The sequence below is a fragment of the Erpetoichthys calabaricus genome, chromosome 9 (genome assembly GCF_900747795.2).
Source record: "Erpetoichthys calabaricus chromosome 9, fErpCal1.3, whole genome shotgun sequence".
NCBI classification, from domain to species: domain Eukaryota; kingdom Metazoa; phylum Chordata; class Cladistia; order Polypteriformes; family Polypteridae; genus Erpetoichthys; species Erpetoichthys calabaricus.
In genome coordinates this window covers 194,615,243-194,636,734 of record NC_041402.2, presented here as the reverse complement: position 1 = coordinate 194,636,734, position 21,492 = coordinate 194,615,243, and the positions used below count along the sequence as shown (strand labels likewise).

Sequence of the window (21,492 nt, the reverse complement as noted above, 5' to 3'; positions counted from 1 at the left end):
AAGTCAAAGGCGCTGCTGGGAAACGGAACCCCCTTGACACCGCTGTCATCGGTTTCTTTCTTTTAGTGATTTGTTAAATACCATCGAGATCATTTGAGGGTTGAGACCCCAAATATTAAAGTGTGACCCCATAGATGAAGTGACATCATTTTTATGCCATCTTCGACAGGATGTTGCCATTTTTTCTTTGGTTGCCACCTTGGGAGTGGTACCTGTGTAATGTCACCAAAGTGTCGTCCCCTCCCGCGACCTGAGCTCGTGGATACCCACCGCCCTAAGAGTTGTCCTCGTTGCCTCTCTTATAGAGTTGGCTTTTCCAGTTTAAGATCTCCGGTGAGGTTTCTTTGTCTTGTTTTGTCCTTCCAGGTTTTGGTCGTCAGCCCCATTCTTGACTATGTCTCAAGTCTTCTGGACCCTCATCGATGTTAAGATGAGGTTTTAGCACAAGCCCACCACCTAAGAAAATGTGACAAAAGTGATGGGGCTGGAGCCCCTCAGAGTCAGGTCACCCTCCAAACCCGTTTAGACCAGAACAAACCAGTTTGACAAAGCGGACAGGAGGCAGCAGGTCTGAACTTGGATCTGGAAATCAACGTGGAGCTCCCGGGCCAGACCGAGTGGTCCGAGTCTAAACTCGTTTGGCCTGCAGTCGCCCTTTATTGGGCCAAACCGGCTTGGTCCGGTCTAAACTAGTCTGTCCTAAAATCAGGTTTGGCCGGGAACGGCTAGAAAACGAACTGCAGGTCACCTGACTCAGCGCGCTCTCCGAGGGGCTCCAGCCCCGTCACATTCCCCCATTTGGTGGGCTTGTCCTAAAATCACTTCCATTTTTTTCCTTCGTCAAGCGACAGTTCATACCCCAGAATCAGAAAGTAAATTTATCATAACGGAAAAATCTGAAGTGTCCCCCCCAACCCAAGTATTCAGAACCACTTGTTTAGGCTTAGGTGCCTCCCGTCCTACTGATGGTCGTCGAGATGTTCAGAGTCCACTGGTGGTCAACTCCATCAACTGGCCTCATCAGGACTGGCAGAGCTCAGAGACAGGATGGTGCTGAGCTGAAGGAGGGTCCCAAGGGCACAGTGGTCTTCAAAGATCTGAAAGGGAAGACGTTTGGAACAACCACAAGTCTCATCAGAACTGGAGAAGGGCTTTGGTAAGAGAGGTGACCAAAAAGCCATCGGTCATTCTGGTTGGACCCCAGAGAACACGAGAGAAACCTCCATGAGGACCACCACCATTGTAGTAGCACCTTGCCAAACCTGAGCTTTAGATAATTAATCCCAAGGAGAAATTCATTTATGGCCGAGTGGTCAGGCAACACAGCTAAGGCAACTGAAGGACCCTCAGAACCCCCGATACCCAAGACTCCGTGTCATGTCTGGCCACTGTCACCATTAAAAAGGATGACACTCAGTGGTGGTAGCATCAGGGACTGGGGGGAGAAAAAGCTGGAGGAGGCTCAGTTCAGAGACCCCCCCTGTAATGAAAGCCTCCTCCAGACGCTCTGGACCTCCGGATCACAAAGCAAGACAGGGCGGGGCTTGGGGACAACTCTGTGGATGTCCTTGAGACCCCTGGGCTTGAACAATCACTGGAGAGACCCCGACAGCAGCCATCCACCTGACCAAAGCTGAGGAGGACCTGCAGAGAAGAACGGCTGTGCGAAAACTCGAGAAGACCCCCACATCCAAGTGCTGAGTGAGGGGTCCGAAGGCTTGTGTATCAGGGGGATCGTTCAGGTTTTCAGTTTAAGACATTTGCACAAATTTACGAAGATCCTGTTTTCGTGTCGCCATTTGGAGGTGCGGAGTGCAGGGTGGGCATGAACGGGCGAAAATGAAATCCCAAAAAGTCCTTGAAATTCTCATTAAAAAAAATGTAAACGGACCTGAAAAAGTCACAGAAAATCTGAAAAGGGAATTCCAATAATTACACGTCATGAGCTAAAACATCGGAACATCTCGCACGACCAGCACGCCGTCTGTGGACCCCACGCATTGACATCGCCTTGCGTCAAACAGGAACTTGGGGACAGTTACTGCACTCCCACAGCAGGAACTCCGGCCCTTTTTTTTTTTAGCTCCTCCTCCTCCAGGAACGGTTGTGGGTGGGGCTCAGGACACAAACTGTGCTGATTGGTTGTCCACAAGCACTCTGGTGGCCGTTAGTAGGCGGCTCCGTATTTGAACACCTCGTTGTTTGTCGCGTCGCCGCAGTACGCCGATGAGTTACACGGCGGTCGGACATGAAAGCAAGCGGGCGACTGCACAGGTGACAACGATGATGATGACCACATCTGGGTACTCCTGAAAGAAAGCCACATGATCCGAAACCCGACTTTGATATTTAGAGTCACCCAAACACAGCTGGGGGTCATCGGCACCCCCTGGTCGCCCCCCCCAATTTGCCCAGTCGAAATAAAAACTCGTGTCACAGGTGGAGGTTTGCAGTACGTCATTGTATTTGTCACTAGTGTCTGAGTCTGGTGCCCCTCTATAATAATGCTACTCAAATCCCCCCTCATTTCCATACCCCCTTTGGAATGGGTGGGGGGGGGAAAAGGAGGGTCTGTTGGGTTTCCGGAATTCCCTGCTGACTGCACTTCAGTCCCGTCCTTGAAATCCCAGCTCAAAGGACGGGATGTGCCAGCAGTCTAGCGAGGTCACCCCAAGAACTTCATTTTTCAAATCGACTTCAACGTAAAGTTAGAGATAAATAAACGTGGACCTGATTCTTAACGTAATTAATAATTAAAATACATTAAAAACAATAAAAAAAAAGAAAAGGAATAAACTGATCCTTCACTAGCACGCCACGGGGCCAATGGTGGAGAAGCCCACGCCAGCCCGAAGCGGCCATCACAGCAGCTACGATGAGGCACAGATTGGCCTGAGGTCAGTGAACTAAGGCGCTCGCCGTTGGCACACTGCTGCGCATCTTGGAATTTTGGGTGGGCTTTTGGTGGTACGCCTGACGTGATCTCAGACGTGGAAATGTTCCTGGTAATGAGGTGCCAACCTGGTGCCCAGGCCTTGTCAAGCGAGAACTACCAGGGTTGGAGATGGGCTGTTGGGGAGGTTAAGCATTACGTGCCAGTCAGCCCAGTGACGCGTCATTTTGGGACCGGCCACAGCGTCCCTAACAGAAGGGGGGGCTTTGGGGTATCCAAGATGGGCGATTCTCCAGCAGTCTTGGGAAAGGCGGAAATTGGTGGTAGTGCCGTTGGTCAGTCTGCTTTGCTTCGGGTCAGTGGCAGTGCTCAGTGATGTCCACCACCACGGCCTTCTTCCAGCTGAAGAGGAAGTAGCCGGTCCCGGCGCCCAGAGCCACGGCCATGCACAGGTAGCCATTGTAGGTCATGAAGACGAGCATCAAGAAGTAGCTGACCACCACCTGGATGATGTGGAGCAACGTCTGCAGTAAATGAGGGAAGCTGATCATCTGCTGCCTGCAAGACAGGGGGGGGGGAGAGAGAGGCGAGGTGAGATGGTGAGGAGGACCACCGAGTGAGCAACGACATCCACCTGTGGGGTCAGGGCAGCTGCTCCGGGTACAAACACACACACCCAGAATGACCCACAAAGCATCTCCCTGTGTGAATGAGGGATTCCGCTCGTCCACCCAAAATCACAGCCTTAATAATCAACTCAGAAATCCACACCACCCAAATCCTGTCCACTTTTATTGTGGGTGGGCCTCTAGGGGGTCTATGCCTGTCCATCGGTACCTTAGTGTATTAAAAATAAATAAATAAACAAATATAAGCCATCTGGCAGTTCCACCATGTTGAGGGTATCAGGGTTAATTAAGGTTTGTGATGCGCCATCTGTTGGAATGCATGCAGTGATAAAATGTATTGCATTTTCAATTCCAACAGATGGTGCACTGCATTTATTGGCACTGCTGCTGAGAATCCCACAGCAAATAAAACAAACAAACTGAGGATCTAACATAAAAGAAAATTTAAATAGGACAAAAATACACAAAGCAAAAAAGAATCCGTCATCAAGGGAGGGCGAATCTCTCATGAGCCCACTGATCTGCCCTGTTAAGGTAGCAAAATGAGAGCAGAAATAAACTGCATTAATAAACAGCAAATTCCGTTAACAGCAGGCCGCCCTTGCAGTACCCCCAGTTTGGGACCCCCACAGTCAGTCCATCAGTGTGACTGTCACTTCCTTTATTAGCCCTTTTTTTTTAATCTGCTATCCTCTACCATTTCCTTCATTAGGTTTCTGTGTAAGCTCTGTGCGCCATCTGTTGGAATGAAAAGTGCATTGCAATTAGCACAACACCTTGGAAGGTGCAGGTCAGGAATGAAGTCCCCGTGTGAGCATGTCACGAGTGACACTGAAGGTACGGCGGACTCGCACTCCACGTCACGGAGAAGGACCCGAGTGTAGACCACCAGACCACGAGTAAAACGATGTTCTGTTTGATGAACACGGACTTCAGATGTTGTTACACGGGGACGTTCAGAGCGTTTACCGTGTCTGTTCACTACTCGCCGCGGCCCACCGTGGCTCTCCCGTTGACTCCGGCGTAGTGTTGAGGTGGGAGCTGAAGGGCGTGGTCTGTTCTCGTGACAAACCGTCAGGCCCAGCCGGCGTCTGATCGACGCACACGTCAACGTCACCGCCGCTCGTTTCATTTCCGTGCTTCTGACATGGAGGAGTCTTTAAAGGGGGTCTCTGAACGAGGCCGGGGTCCATTTACTATTCCCACCGATTAGCACCTGCCCACCTGAGCGTTCATTTTGGGTGACAGTGACATCTCATGCCAGGGGGTCTAGCCTGTGATCCTCTCAGTTGACCCCCCCCCCCCCCCCGCTTGATTCTGGGACCACCGGCCGGCCCGTCGCCCAGTTCCCGACTCTGTGTGGTCCTCATACCTCCCTTCTAACGGACCTCTGTTCCTTTCAATGTGGACGCCTCAGCAGACCCCACAGCTGGGGAAGTTGGTGTTAAAACTTTAGAACCACAAGCTGGCCAATCCCATCTTGAAAATTTGGGGGTCTCCAGACTCCTACTGTCCACCACCCTACTTGGTCTCATTTGTCTCCTTATGTGTCCCAGGCTCCTTAAAGTCTTAAAGTGGCACCCCGGGGGTCCACAGTACTATTTCCTTCCCGTCACGTCACGTCACATCTTAGGCCCCTGTCGTCTCCTTTAAAGGTTCAGCGCCCTCAGCTGTCCTCCTCAGCTCGTCTCCCGACTTTCTCTAGCGCTGCTATGGCTTTACTTGGACACCACGACTGTGCAGTGCTCCAGGGGGGGCAAATTTATAAGACTTGTGCATGCAAAACTGCCACCAGTGGGCAATGGGTTGGCATCGTCAGTTCTCTAGTGGCTCGCCTGAGCTTGTCTTTCTCAAAGACTGGATGACGACCCAAGTTGCTGCTGCTGGACGGTGGGCTGCCATCATCACTTCCCAAGTGGGTCGCGGTGGCTTCCCTAAGCAGTTGGCAGCGTGTTGCAGTGTTTCCCCTTTTCACCAAACGGGACCCCCCAATTGCACTCGTTTCACCACGGAGGCCTTTAGCAGTTGTCACGTAACATAAAAAGGCAAAACTGGGTGACGGGACCACGAAGGGCGATGCCGGTGTACGGGGTGACCTCGTGGAGTGGCATCAGTCCAAACAAACCTTAACGGGCACACCAAGAGTCAGAAAAAGTACGAGACCCCCCCCCCCCCCGAGGAAAATAAAATCAAGATAATTACTACTATGACTGCAGCTGGCGTTGGAACTTTCTAGAACATCAGCGCCCCGTCGTTCTCCTCTGCCACGAGTACGAGTCGCTGTAAATCATCACATGACGGCGGTTTGTCAAATTTTGTCACCTGTCATAGAGAACATGGCGAGGCTCGCTGCCAACACAAAAAGGACACAAAACGTGCAGACCACCGCATGGCCGAAACAAAGGTCACACGCTACACGACAATCCTCCATCGCCCAGTCTCTGCCCACTCTGTAGACAGGCCAAGGCGGGCAGCACCCATTTATATGCCTCACGTGGCCTCCATGATTGAAGTCACCCGCTCACCCGTCTGTGTGGGCGTTTGTAGCCCAAATGAATGGGCTACCTTATATAGTGCCTTTTAGGGGGCACTTGTTACTGTCCCACAGCCACATAAACCTGAAACGAAGCAAAACAACCAGACCACCAAACACGCAATGGAAAAGCAAAGCTGTGCTTTTGTGCCAACTGTCGGGTCACGTGATGCTTACTCAGCCGAGTGCCCAAATCCCATAATTACAGGCGAGTTGCCTCCACAAACACGGCGCTCTGTTTTTAGAGAGCGGGCCCCACGACTCGGTCACTGCCACTTAAAACCTCGCACTCCGAGGCTTCTCCTACTGTCACCCCGGTGTGTCCCCAAGCCATTTGGGTGAAGAGTACTCGTCCTCCGCTCCCAGTGGCACCCCCGTGTCCTACTGGACACACTGATTTCCAAGAGCCTTTGGTCAGATGCATTAGAACACGGGTTCAACTGTCACCTCTGACTTACTGGGCGACCCCAAGCATGTGACCTGAGAGGGACATGGAGTGACGTGTAGGGACTACTGACCCCTCACTGGAGGAAGACGTCCACCAAACACACACAATTTGCTTCTCCCTGTCCCACGTGAAATCCTCTTTGTGATTTGGTGACTGGAGCGTCCCTCTGAGGTGACGTCACAATGGCTCACCCTAATAAGAAAGCGTATGGTGACGAATGCACAAGTTGGACTTTGTGTCACCTGAACATCTTCATTCAAATCCTTTAAAATCAAGTCAGACCCCTGAGGGTGCTGTGGCCTCTCCAGACAGCAACGGCTACAAGGCAGGAACCAACCCATCACAAGGTCCGCTTGCCCACCCTGAAGTGGAACATGAAGACCCTCAGAGACGCAGGGGGAACAAGCGAGTGACTCCTGCCCTGAGACAGAAATCCTGAGGGAGACCCTTCAGGGCGATGTACCCCCCTCTAAGAAAATCCATCATGTCACCCACAATCCCCTGCTGTACAGCTGGCAGCCCACCCAGCACTTGTTCGGGTTTCATTCCCCACTTTAGACGCCGTTCTGCATTTCTCCTCATCACCAACCAGTAGTGTTCCGTCCTGGCACCCCCTTCATAGACCACCCCAAAATGCCACATGCCATGCCTGGCACCCCTGCCAAGCTGGACTTCTTACCCGACCGTCTTGTGCGTCTCCATCAGCATGCTGCCATTTGGGCCCGGGACTGGCATGGAGTTGTACCTCACTGCCACCTGTGACCTGCGCAGCAGAAACTCACGGCCGATTTTCAGACCCTCATAGAAGATGGCCAGGAGGAAGACGGCGATGCAGGCGCCCACCATCTCTGCACAGACAGAAAGAGACAGAGGGGGGGGTCAGTAAACTCGCCGGCCCCCCACGCGCTTCCTCCTCTCTTCAGTCTCGACCAGACTCTCCAAAACGCCCTGAGTGACATCAGAACAACAATTAAGAGGGGACCCCCCAATAGTCAGACTGACCTCCAGCGCTGTTGATGACGAGGCCAGAGAAGAGCAGCTCCACGTTCTGGTAGCCAAGGTAGAAGGTCATGTGCTGGGGGGACACAGGGAGAGACACGGGGTGAAGGAGGCCGGCTTTACAACCCGCACCCACCACAATGCGGCAGGAGCCCACCACTCACCATCATCATGTTCATGTTGTGGTCCTGGTGACCCCCCGAATCCGGAGAGGACGGCGTGTGCACGTGGTCCGTGTGGGGCATCGCCATGGTGGTCACGTCGTGTTCCATGTCCATGTGCATGTGGTCGTGCGCCATGATGAGAAGCCAACACCTGCAAAGACAAGATGAAGAGAGGACTTCTGGTCACTACAAAGACCCTAGGCAGATGGCGGCACATCTTGGGCGCTTCAGTGCTCATCCAGTGGCGTGACGACGGGAATACAGGAGAGGACTGGCAAAACCAAAGCACTCCGCTGGGCAGAGGGACCTCACGCTGAGCAGGTGACGTTAGAAGGGGCGTCCAGCAGGGGTCAGTGCTGAGCCGCCGCTCCGTTTAATGACGAGGGCAGAAAGGGCAGGCTGGTGAGTGGAGAGGAGAGACGGGGGGGGGGGGTATATGGGTGGGCAGAACAGACGATCAAATTTAACGACAAGAATTGGAAAACGTCAAGACGGGGAGGTCGGTGTACGGCTAGAGGTCTCAGACTGGAAAGGATTTGGGGGGTCTGCATATAGCGCCCTGGCATGGGTGGTACAAGTTAAAGGAGCTCATTAGCTCACCAGACATAAACAAAATAAATAAGTCAGTGCCCATGTGAGAGGGGCTACGCCAACAGGGGGCACCCCAGCATGGATACCATCCTACAAATAGCCGTGTCGTCACTTGACACACCCAGCAGCACAAAAGGAGTCGTGGGGGCATCAAGTGGTCCCCTCTGTGAAACAAGGATCATGTGACAGACGTGAAGGACTTGTAAAACGGAGTTAATGTGTTTGACCGCGCCAAGGGCGCAGCATACAGGAAGTTGGCCTCAAGCCGCCCATTCAAGGAGCCCACCAGCGGTGGCATATGTCACAGTTACCCGCTAATCATGTGGTCGAAGACGGTGCTTACAGACGGGCACAGCCATAGTGTGCCACGCGCTGGGAAAGCAAACAGTTCCTACAGGTGTCCCAACTCTTGGTGCTGGGACAAAGCGTGTTACCCTTTAGTGCTTCATGTCCAGTGTGAACACAGAATGGCTAAAACACGGACTCCCAGGATGATGAATGTCACGTGGAGTGGGACTGACTGGCACGAAGAACATTGCCAAGCATCCTGACTGGCAAGCAAAACCCCACAGACGGCAGGAGCAAGTGAAACGCCAGCTGAGCCATTGGGCCAACCTGTGGGATCGGCTGGTCGCCAACATGGTAGACAGATGGGCAGCAGTTCTTCATTCTCACCGAGGACTTGCCCGCCATTGGAGAACAGTTGGCCAGGGGTGGCACAATTTCATTTTTTTTTTTTTGGGTCCGGTGGGCTTACTCAAGTTTTAGAACTCACTGGTGCCAAGAAGGGAAAGACTGACAGAGTCAAAGCAAATGGAGATAAAGGTGGGATGTGTCTGAAGGCAGGACCGTCTTAACAGCATTACAGGCCCCCCCGGGCACAGCAGTGCTCCGAGACCCCCACCTACACAACCACTCAGCAAGAGATTAGCAGGGGGCCCCTATGCTTGTGGGACCCCCAGGCAGCTGCCCAGCGTGCCCATGAGTTTAGAGTGAAGGGTTCTGGAGTGAATCACAACGCTGGACTACAGCTCAAGTGAGGCCTCACCCGCAGCACCACGCACACTTCTGGCCTCCATAGGAAAGTCCCGAGGAGTGGGCCGATTCAGGACCACCGACCGCAACCAGTAAGGAATGACTGAGGGAGCCAACGGGAGATCCCCACACACGTGTGCCCCTTTAGGGTGGTACAGTGGCTAGCGTTGCCATCTCACCGATTTGGAATGTCCAGTTGCCCATTCTCTTCCAGTGTCCTTCACAAAGATGGGCATCTTGGGCTGACTGGTCCTGCCCTGGGCTGGCACCCCCTGAACGAAGGGGGCTTTAGGGGTGGCGCCATACCCAGTCAGTCCTCGACGGCCCCTCAGGGTGGTTCTGCCCGCTGTCACCACCCTGCTTTCTTCTCCTTTTTCTTATCACTGAGGTCGCCTACTTTGAACCCTGAATTTCCTGCGCTGTTCAATTTTCACGTATTTTGCACTTTTGACTCACTGGAGCTTCGCTGTGATTTATGGAGCCAGCGGGCAGGCGACTGATAAGAGTGCAGGTGAAGGGGGCCTGGACGAGCGCCTGGCAGGAGCCTTTGGGCACTTGAGGCTCTGTTGCTAAGCATCGTGGGGGATTAACTGAATTAGCGCTGGAGACCTTCCTGGTAATTGAGTCACACCAGGCAGACGGCCGCGGGCGGAGGAATTAGTGGGACTTGCAGGACGAGCCCAAGCAGCGCCACTCCTAAAGGTACCCACTGTGCCGACATGAAATACACACACACACACACACACACAGACTCCTGCTGCCACTCCGTCTCCTGAATGCCACACACAGTCTCACTGACCCAGCACCTTGCCACCTGTCTGTCACCCCCAGTTTGGATTGCCACAAAACTTGCCCACCCCAAGTGTCCCAGCAGCACAAACCCACCAAAAAACACAACAGCTCAACTCACCCTGCCAGATGCCTCCCAGCTCCTCACACTGTGGCGCCCGCACCCAAACCCGCCTTTCTTATAACTCGTGCTCTCCGTCATGTGATGCCAGCCTGCTCACTAATTGGCCGCAGCACACTTCTAGTTTTCTGTAAGTTTATACTCCCCACCCCCCACCCACAGCCATTCCCCGGTCATGTGCTCAGGAAGCAGGTCCCTGAGCCCAGCCATGCCACAGGCCATCGCACATCTGCAGTGACAAAGTGACGCGTGCCACCTCCTCGGGTGTGTGTGTGTATATACAGGACACTTAAGGCGAGCCCTAGTCTTTAGTCTCAGATGTCACCACCTACACCCAAAAAAAAACGTTGGCACCGGACAAGTCTCTACACATTTAATTTAGGGGGAGTGGAAAGCGGCAGTCCTGCAGGGGGCACCGCTCCAAAGTGGGGAGCACAAATACAGATGGGCAAAAACCCACATGAGCACAAGGAGAACATGCCAACTCCACACAGGGCAGATGCCATCTGACACACTAAAGGGCGACTCCAGCAAGAGAACAGGAGGGGGCTCTGGAGGGCACAAAGTTACATTCTCTGATGGGCGGCTGTGGTGTCTGCAATTTGTGTAAAATGGAGGAGGTCCTGGGTTTAGTGTGGGTGTCCCCTTACTGTTACCACAGCACAGCATCTGACACTCCTGGGGACCCGACTTGAACCCAAATGACAAACGGGTCAGGTGACTACGCGGCGGGGCATGTCCTTCTGCAGACTGGCAGACCCCCAATAATTCACCTGGGGACAAAAACCCAACTGCGGGTGTAAAGGTGACCTGAAGGGGTTCAGACGCTCCGATGGTCTATGCACCTTACCAAGGGCCAGCAGGTGGCAGCAGTGGGCTTTTAGATTTTTCCGTTTTATCATGTGGCCGACGCGTTCATCCAGCTGAGATTCGGTGGGCTGCATGTCTTTTGTTTTTGGGGCGCAGGGAGGTGAAGGGACTCACTAAGGGTCCGGTGACGCAGCGTGAAGAGTCTGAACTGTTAACCACTACACCCCACTGACGGAGGTGCGCGTGGTCTTTTAGGTGTGCCAGCTGGGCATCTGGAGTGCAGTATGACAAGACACCACTAGGGGCAGGGTGGTCTGTAATGCCACTTTGCTCAGAATGTTGGCAGATGAGAAGCTACCCACCTGATCATCCCGGCCTTTGCCAACTGGTCCTCAGTTCTGCCCACCTTATTTACAACTGGAAATATCTGCCACTTCTGAGACATTCTGAAAGAGCCGTCTGTCACTACGTTACTGAATCCCGTTTAGGGTCACTGGAGACCACCATGGCAGAATCGGGCACAATGCAGGTGCCCACCTTGGATGGGTAGCACACTCACTCGGACAGGGCACACATGTTGGGCACATTCAGGTCAGCCAGGGCAGTGAACAAGGATGCAAGTGGGCATGAAATTGTCCTTGGGATTAATAAAGTATCTATCTATCTATGAGATGGAAAAGGGGGGTCCGCAGGGTCTCATCCGGACTGACGACATGGCGGAAAAGCACTGCTGACAGAAAACAAAGGGTTAAGTGGCGAGAGCTTCTCGTTAAAATCCAGAATCGGAAATCTGTGGGGATTGGGGGGGGCACAAAGACACTCGAGCCATTCAGCACTGCCACACTTATCCATGAAGTGCCCACCTGAAATGCTACACTCTGGAATGTTGTGTTGGGTTTTCCTGCTTCCGCATGCCAGCATGGATCGGGTTTCTGGCGTGGATGGTGCCAAACCCCCTTTGGCATTCAGGATTCTTTCATATAGCGCCTTTCCTGAATACTCTCTTTTATTTATTTTCTGTCTGCTCTCTTCTTTATTTACACATCACCGTGGTGACCGCGCTCTCGTAAGGTGGGTGACAATAAAGACCTCAAATATGTCTAATGCAGGCAAGCGGGTTCAAAGAGTTATGAGCAGAAGGTGTGAGCGGGCAGGGTGTGCCAGTCCACCAGAAACCCCCACTTAGACTGGGAGATGGAAGAAAACCCACCAGGGACACCCAGAGAGCCAGCAAAGCCCACACAGACAGTCAGGGGCACGGAATTTGAACCCGGACCACTGCAGCCACGAGGCCTTGGCACTAAAAACTGGGTAAGTGGCACCTGCTACATGAAGAGAACACCCTGTGAGAGGAAGACGGGCAAAAACCTTCATGAAGAAGAACAGAGGACGTTGTGTAAAATGAAGACACACGCACGCACCTGATAGAGGGTAAAGGGCGCCATACAGGTGGCACACACAGCAATACACTGAATGAGTGACGCCATCCACACACACACACACACACACACTGAACTGAATAAAGCAGAATGAAAAACGGCACACAGGGGGCACACACACACACCGGGGTGTGATGAGGCCCTCCAGCCTTGATTGGTTTTTACGTTTTATTATTTGCCCAACACGTTCATCCAGCTGAGATTCGGTGGGCTGCATGTCTTTTGTTTTTGGGGCGCAGGGAGGTGAAGGGACTCACTAAGGGTCTGGTGACGCAGCGTCAAGAGTCTGAACTGTTAACCACTACACCCCACTGACGGAGGTGCGCGTGGTCTTTTAGGTGTGCCAGCTGGGCATCTGGAGTACACTATGATAAGACACCACTAGTGGCAGGGTGGTCTGTAATGCCACTTTGCTCAGAATGTTGGCAGATGAGAAGCTACCCACCTGATCATCCTGGCCTTTGCCAACTGGTCCTCAGTTCTGCCCACCTTATTTACAACTGGAAATATCTGCCACTTCTGAGACATTCTGAAAGAGCCGTCTGTCACTACGTTACTGAATCCTGTTTAGGGTCACCAGAGACCACCATGGCAGAATCGGGCACAATGCAGGTGCCCACCTTGGATGGGCAGCACACTCACTCAGACAGGGTACACGTGTTGGGCACAGTCAGGTCAGCCAGGGGAGTGAACAGGGGTGCAAGTGGGCATGAGATGGAAAAGGGGGGTCCGCAGGGTCTCATTCGGACTGACGACATGGCGGAAAAGCACTGCTGACAGAAAACAAAGGGTTAAGTAGCGAGAGCCTCTCGTTAAAATCCAGAATCGGAAAATGGGGGGGGGGGGTGCGGGTGGGGGGGGCACAAAGACACTTGAGCCGTGAAAAAAAAAAAAAAAGCCGTGAAGCGCCCACCTGAAAGGCCACATTTGTGTCGAGTATTCCTGCTTCCTTCCGCATGCCAGCATGGATCGGGTTTCTGGCGTGGATGGTGCCAAACCCCCTTTGGCGTTCAGGATTCTTTCATATAGCGCCTTTCCTGAATACTCTATTTATTTTCCTTCTGCTCTCGTCTTTCTTTGCACATCACCATGGGTTTAAGGAGCTACGGGCAGAAGATGTGAGCGGGCTGGGTGTGCCAGTCCAGTGGAAACCCCCACTTAGACTGGGAGATGGAAGAAAACCCACCAGGATCACCCGGAGAGCCAGCAAAGCCCACACAGACAGTCAGGGGCACAGAATTTGAACCCGGACCACTACAGCCACGAGGCCTTGGCACTAAAAACTGGGTAAGTGGCACCTGCTACATGAAGAGAACACCCTGTGAGAGGAAGACGGGCACAAAACTTCAGGAAGAAGAACAGAGGGCGTTGTGTAAAATGAAGACACACCCACGCACGCACCCCATAGAGGAGGGTAAAGGGCGCCACACAGATGGCACACACAGCAATACACAGAATGAGTGACGCCATCCACACACACACTCAGTAGAATACAGAAGAATGAAAAACGGCATACAGGGGGCACACACACACACTGGGATGTGGCGAGGCCCTCCAGTCTCGATTGGTTTCAGTATATTTTAATGAAGGTGCCCACTTTGCAAGGCAGTACAAACAGGGCACCCCACAGCTGGGCTCCTAGATGTGCCAAGTAAGTGACACTCTCAACAGGGCATGTGTTGTGCCCGGCGTGCTTTACACTTTTAGACACTTGGCACGCAGATCCTGCCCGGGTGCCCACCTCTCTTCCCCGATTATCATTTTTTATTGTTATCTGGTTGACGTCTTTGTCTAACATTTGTCACCCGCTCAGTTTCACTTCTTTTGTTTTTCTAGTCAAAGCCCAGGTGGGGGAAGCGACCCACTCAGGGTCACACGGTGGTGCCAGCAGTGGGATTTGGTCCCACAAGCTCAGCTGCTGAGGCCTCACCCACTTACACCCCACCAATACGACAGCCATAGAGCCCAAAAACCACAGGCTGACTGGAGGGTCAGTCCAGCCATCCACAGCCACCACCTATGGGTCCTCGTGACCGCCAAGCTAAGCACGGGCATCACGTCCTCACCAACCTGAAAGGTGGACACTTCAGGGAAGGTCCTGCTGACTGGGCAGGAGGGAGGCGGCGGGACAAAGTCCTGGGACCTCAAGTAACACGTGACGGGTGTTTGTCTTGGAGGTGGGTGACACACAGCAGCACACTTCAATCCATTCCAGTCAGACGTGGCGGATGTAAACATGCGGGCAAACGTGCGTGCCAACATTCCAGGAAAAGCTTTCAAAAACCCTGAGGAGGCACAAATAAAACGGCCTATGGACACTCTGCCACCCTGTGCAGCTGACAGACACCTCGCTAGCCTCAGGAGGACCACTGCAGACAAAGACGTGCTGGTGGCATCTCCCTGCAACACCCAGGACAAGGATCCTCAGGGCACTAATGCCCAGTGACAAACTAAATCACCAACAGTCAGCACTGGCATGGTGGCCTACATCACAAAATACAGCATCCGTTGAGCTCAACTGGCACAGCACCCAAACTGGACCGTAAAACTGACTGGCACAACAGTCCACAAAGTGTAGAGAGGCAGGCTGGCACAAGCAGACATTGTGTTGTGCAACAGTTTGTCAAAAGAGGCAAAGGTATGCAAGTGGCACAGTCACTGACTGGCATAACAGTCCACACCACACAGTGGGGCTGACCCAACATCCCTAGAGTTAGCCTGGCATAAGTAGACAAGTTCTGCAACTGACTGGTACTCCTGAGACATTGTGCCATCTTGCAAGACAGGTACCCTGCAACTGACTGGCAATCGCAGGTACAATGTCTTAATGGTCAAACTGGCATAAGATGGCACTATACCCAGTAAATGGATGGCACAAGAGTCCAAAGCAAACAGAGAATCTGGATAACCCCAGCAGCCACAGATCCCTAAAATCAGGGATGTCAAGTTCAACAAATGACTGGCACCAGATGGCATAATGACCCAAAAGTTAGATTCACACAAAATGGCACAGAGCTCAGAAACAAGTTGGCACCCCATGATAAACATGACATTTGCACAGGCAGACACTGCATCTGGAACTTTAAGATCACCCAAGGAGAATAATGCCATGCAACAACCTGGCAAAAATGGCAACAGGTCCTGAAGGTTAACTAGTAAAAAAATGGATAGGGGTACAAGGGGTCTGACTGGCAGTAGCAGAATTCCGAGGCAGGGCAAAGAAGGTGGGCACAGTGGATTCAAGTGAGCACACTGGCACAGTGAGTGTCCCATGAATGAGGCTGGCACAGCTCGCAACATGTACAGTACACTCAGGTGGGCAGTCTGCTTTGTTAAGTGTGTGATGTTCATGAAACAAGGGGGCAATAAAAAAAGGGGGTGGCGAAGGCTAAGGGCAGTGAGGGGAGACCCGACACACACATGCAATGGCCGTGTGCCACCTGTCACACTAGAGATGCCCCTCTACAGTCGTACACGTGAGCCTGTGAGTGGCCCGAGAGACGCGGCAGCACAAACTCGAGCACTGTGCCCATCTAGGCTGAGACAATCCCACCGGACCACCATGGACGACACTTTAGTTACCATTGAGGCCGAAGCCTTGAAAAAGAAGCAGTCATCGCCACTCAAATGGGGTCCACAGGTCGGCCCCCCGATTCTCGTGTCCTATCACGATGTATTTATCTTTGCTGGTATGCTGGAGGGCTTTACCGCGTCATATGTTGGACTGAATGGCGGACTTCTGCAGCAGTCAACGAGGGCGAGAGGCCGACCTTTAATTCCAACGCATGCCACTGTGGGAATGACAACTTCCTTAGGGACACTTCTGTCACATTTGTCATAAGGCGAAGATGGGAGTCGCAGTCGTGTCGTTTGTGACAACTGCACATTCGCACCACCCAAGTGAGAAAGTAAACACGGACGCCCCCAGAAGAGCTGCAACAAATGCCAACGGACGGCCCTGACGTCCAAATCGGAGAAGAAACCGACGAGCCAGAAAAAGTACGATGACGTCTCGTCTGGAAAAACATTTTTATAAACTCAGCCCCCATAAATAAAAAAGTCACAACGCAACCACAGAGCTCAACGTACGAACAGCAGCACAAATCAGGCTGACATCGGTTAGCGCGTCGCCGCCAGTTTACCTTCTCGATGTTCAGACCAATCAATGAAAGTCAACTCTCCTACCTGAGCAAACAGACACTACAAAGCGGCGCCATCTTGGATTGACGTCATGACGTGCAGTCACACGAACTCAGGACCCGACCCGAGTTTGGGACAAAGAATTCCAAGGCGGAGATCAGAAACGACGAGATCCGAGTTTTAGTCGAGCGCAGCGCTATCAGGAAGTACCCGTTAATCGGACTAAAATAAAAACCTCACAAACGGAAATCGGACTCGTGGGATTACGCAACACAAGCAACACCAGCACTGACCCCTATTGAAAATTCAATATTTCACTTGTCGACTTTTTCTCTTGCCCACTGTGACAAGCTACACAAGATACGCCACAAACTGGTCGCTCGCATCTAACTCAAGGAGCTGGGCAGGGTTGCCCTTCGTCTCCTTTACTCTTCAACTTACGATGGGACCACTCGCAATCGCCAGCTCCTATTCCAACATCAAATCCCAGTCCTATAATATCCTTAAATGTTGATGACATCCTCCCCTACCCCTCGGTAATGCGCCCACACCGGGCATCCCTTGCGTGCCCGGACTGTTCAGGTGTTTCCACAGGTAATGGTCTCTCGTGCCCCTCAATGATCGGCACCATCTTGCCATCCCTCAGTCCAGCAGTATGAGATACCTGGGAGTTGAGATTCCTGCCTCCATCTCAGTCATACCCTCCAATGACCACAGCATCTTAGTGCCACGCTGCCACTTCCACCTCCAACTAACTGTTGGTGCCAAGTGAGCCCCCCCACCCCCAATCACCAGGGTCCTCTGGAACGGCACGAGACCAAACCTTAAAACATCCAGCCCTGGTTTGAGATGGACTGAATGCAGGTGTGGCACTGCCAGTGGGCTTTCACCATCCGCCCGATTGTGTCACGGCTGTGCCCTCATCCCCCTCCCTACAGAATCCCCCCCCCCCCTTCAGGGTGCCCCATTTACCTCCTTGAAGTCTAAAGCCGCTAGACTTCAGACCCATTTTGCCACACGCCATCCACATTAGCCACCGTGTGGAAGAGTTCCTTGCACCCTCTGGAAACTGGCACCCCCTCCCTCCTCTATGCCCTCTCAATCGGTGGCCGCCCTGCATATTTTCTCCTTGGCACCATGCTGGCCGTTCTGTTTAATACTCTGAGGCTGATGACGTCCCAGATTTGAGTCTCCCAGGTTCCAGTTTCTTTTTCCACCTTCAGCTCCAATCAGTTCTCGGGACAGGTGGGAGTTCCTCGAGTGACCCCCCAAACTCAATCCTTGTACTCTTTGTTTTGTTCTCTCTCTGAAGACAACAGCGGTCTCTCTACTCTGCGCTACTCCGCACCCTCCACACCTCTGCCCTCCATTTCTCCTCCTCCTCCTCTCCAATGGGAGGTTCTATTCCAGAAACCCAAACTACCGGACCCCCCTGCAGCTCTCCATTCCACACAGACGGCACCTGATGGGTCCCACTGCCGATTCTCCTCTCTTGTCATTTATGTTCCCTCAGTTTACCTGCCACTTGTAACCCCCCCCACCAAACATTTGTCACCTGTGCTCTTCCTTTCTTTCCTGCTGTATCTCTCCGTTGCCTCACATTTCTTCTTCTTCTAGAACTTTCCAGGCTTCAGCTAAAATTCTCTGAACACAAGTCCCTTTGTCAGGGCAACCCAACTAATTACTGCCTCCTGCTGGGAGACCCCTGAATGTGTCACCGTCGACCACTGCCAGTCCTCCTTCTACAACGTGACGCATTGGGGGTCCCCTGAAGTGCGTGTGATCAACGGGACGTCCAGTCCAGTTGTGCCACTGAATTCTGCTCTGCTGTGGCGGCTCAGGGGTTTAAATCTCAGCTGGCAGCTCCTCCATTTTTATTTTTTTAAATGGCGAGTGACTGGGTGGCAGCGAGTGGCTGGGTGGCAGCAAGTGGCTGGGTGGGTTACTTTGTATGTTTTGTCCGTTTATTCCCATCAATTTGTTTTTGCTCAATTAAAAGTTGATCACAAAAAACAAACCAATCTGGTGGGCCGCTCCTTCAGTTTGGGGGTCCACTCTTTAAAAGGCCTGAGCTCAACAGTCAAACGGGTTTTGGTCAACTGGCAGTCGTGTGAATTCAACTGAACGGAAAAATCCTAAAATAAAAAGTGAACCTGCTCTTCAAAAACCAAACGTCAAAATCAGGCCATCGGTGCGTCACTCGCCGTCCACACGGGTGGCCAAAATCACAATCCTGTGACACCGAAGTCCTATGTTGGCAGCACCAGGTGCCAGTCCACCACTCCAACGGGTTCAATCCGGAATCCCCAATTCACTTGAACTGGCTGTTAGGTGGTGAAGTGGTGGCAGACAGTTTGCCAGTTAGAGACCAGGGGATGACAAGGCAGTGGTGGGAAACTTAGTCAGGACATTGGGACACCCAGGGATCTTTAATGACCACAGGGAGCCAGGACCTCAGTTTTACGTCTCATCTGAAGGATGGTGACATTTTTACAGCACGGTGTCCCTGTCACTGCACTGAGGCCATTCAGGACACAGGGTGAGCGCCCCCTGCTGGCATCACCAACACCAACCCAAGCTTTTCATTGCTGGTCTCCTATCCAAGTCCTGGCTGGGCCTGAACAGTCAGGTGGGTGACCTCCCTCTTCTGAGGTGCAGGTGGCACAGCAGAGGGTTGCAGTAGCCCAGCTGTGACGAGACCAAAGCCTGGGCTGAAGCACATCTTTACACAAAGAATCTGAACACACCAGCGAGACATAGAAGTGGAAGCAGATGCCCTGAGAACCTTCAGGAAGCATCTGGACGGGACGTTGGGACAGCTGAGCTAAACAAACAAGTGACCAAAAGGACTGAATGGCCTCCTCTTGTTTGTCAAACTTCTTATGTCCCGAATGGTTACGGACTTCTGACGTATCGAAGAGCCTCGAAGCCTGGTCACTCTCCAGGGAGGGCACTGCCACAAGTACTTGGTGGGGTCCACATCAGTGACAGGCCGGAGTAGAGAAGGCTCTTTTTTTTTGGTTAGGTGACAAACACTTGTTTAATGAGGGTGACGATGACCTCCTCTACATATTCTACAAGTCTGTGACGGCCAGTGTGGTGGGCTGGGCTGGGCTGGTCAGGTCACATCACCTGAAGAGGGGCCCACTAAATCAACAAGCTAATTCAAATGGTGGGCTTCATTATGGGGCATCATCCTCTGGACCTGCTGGAGGTGGCTGATGATCCGAGAATGAAGACAAACCCGAGTGCCATTATAGACAACGCCACACGTCCTCTCTGTGACACCCCAGCAGCGAGGAGGACTTTCAGCCAACAAAATCAATCAGCACAAGCGAGTCCAGAAACGCGACTGGCCGCTCCTTCCTACCAACCACAGCACGCCTGTACAGCGCCTTACTGGGAGGGCAACGTCATTCTGGTGTATACTGGACGGGAGTTTGTTATAATCACATTTATTTATCGAGGGTGACAAATCAAATTCTCAGAATCTGCGCTGACCAAACCTGACAAATCAGGACCACCAGAGGGTCCCCTCAAAGACAGCCGCCCGGTTCAGGGTCATCAATCAGTGTAAGCTACACGTCGGTAGGATGAGGGTACAAACTGGGACAGTGACCGGCCCGGGTGACCTCTTCAAACACCGGCATTAGGGAAAAAAAATCAAAAATACAATAAGGAACTAAACAAGCGGCAGCGCGGAGCCAAAGGCCCACCCGGTGACCATGCAGGCGAACAGAGAGATCTTTGTGGACTTCTCATTACTTCTGTAAGCGTACAGACGGTGAAGATCTTTTGAATTCAACCCACCAATTGAGGCAAACGGACGGTCGGACAAGCGCAACGCACCGGCAACCCCGAACTTCACATTCAAGGACACGGCGACCACCAGAGTCAAAGGGTCACTTGCACCGCCATCACCAGACGGATCACATCACCTCACCTCCTCTCCTCTCCGGCCCCTCCATGTGTCTCGCGCTCAGTGGTCAACTCCGGCGGTTTCAGGGGCAACGAGCGGCAAGCTGAAGTAAACCGAGACGCCATTCAGCGCATCCTGCGGGCACACGTACCCAACTTCTGTGCGAGGCTGCCGGTGTCTCCCTCCGCTGCTCCGACGAACACGCACGCTGCTCCGGTGTACACTTCAAGGCTCTCCACCGCTGCCGAGTGAGGTTGGCCAGTTCTCGCTCCGCAAACTTTTGTCACATTTAAGCAGTGCCTTCACGGACGTCGAGACAGCCCCCACTGAGCTTGCGCAATGGTCACTTTCTGCACATGCGCCATAGCAACTCAGTTCAGCAAAAGTTCACCCTTCATTTTAGGGAGACCGATTCGCTACAAAGGGTGTTTTGAAATATTTTTATTATTATGTATTTGTTTATATAAGTTATTTTGACTTCAAATGTTAATTATATTATCTTTATTTTAAATAAAATTGCCGTAAACGTTTGAGCTGTGTGGCACGTGATCTTCGAGCTTGAACGCCATTGGCTCAATCAGCCCGTAACCCCGCCCCCTGACACGTTGCCTGTCAAGCTAGTGGGAGGGCTGATTTGATTGGCACGTCATAACAGTCATCAAGGAAAATAAATAAGTAAAACAAATAAACACGTCAATCAATAAAGTCGGAGCTGGGAAGTCTTTGATTCTGCGACAGTCCCCTTGAAACTGGACAGCGTCCCCAGCCACTCAGAGTTCTGTCGAAACACAAGCTTTTGTCCTTCGCAGGTTTACTTTTTACAGCTGGGTGACGAAATTCTTACTGTTACTGTTTGTTGTCCGCATTTGAAAAGCTGATTGACGGGAAACAAACAAAAAAAAAAACTGAATGATACCCAGCAGATTGCCAATAAAGTGAAGAAGCTTTTATTTTTACTGAATTTATTGAATTTATCCTATTA

At 52.3% G+C, this 21,492-nt stretch overlaps 1 protein-coding gene across 2 annotated transcripts; it reads right to left on the bottom strand.

The window, feature by feature from the left end:
* Nucleotides 1–2,442: 2,442 nt before the first annotated feature.
* On the bottom strand, nucleotides 2,443–20,831 carry slc31a1 (solute carrier family 31 member 1). Of its 2 annotated transcripts, none has more exons than XM_028808740.2 (5): nucleotides 20,662–20,831; nucleotides 7,667–7,817; nucleotides 7,506–7,578; nucleotides 7,183–7,351; nucleotides 2,443–3,451 (listed from the first exon to the last, which is right to left on the bottom strand). In XM_028808740.2, exons 2-5 carry the CDS (start codon nucleotides 7,799–7,801, stop codon nucleotides 3,250–3,252), a joined length of 579 nt encoding a protein of 192 aa, XP_028664573.1. In that variant the 5' UTR covers nucleotides 7,802–7,817; nucleotides 20,662–20,831; the 3' UTR covers nucleotides 2,443–3,249. The 2 variants fall into 2 exon arrangements, with proteins under 2 accessions (XP_028664573.1, XP_028664575.1); XM_028808742.2 differs by lacking the exon at nucleotides 20,662–20,831 and adding an exon at nucleotides 10,203–10,287.
* Between the last annotated feature and the right edge of the window lie 661 nt (nucleotides 20,832–21,492).

Coding starts and splice junctions, on each gene's coding strand:
- slc31a1 (XM_028808740.2), bottom strand. CDS start 7,801: ATGGCGCACGACCACATGCACATGGACATGGAACACGACGTGACCACC. Junction 7,579..7,666: donor ACAACATGAACATGATGATG/GTGAGTGGTGGG, acceptor GTGTCCCCCCAG/CACATGACCTTCTACCTTGG. Junction 3,452..7,182: donor GAGACGCACAAGACGGTCGG/GTAAGAAGTCCA, acceptor CCTGTCTTGCAG/GCAGCAGATGATCAGCTTCC.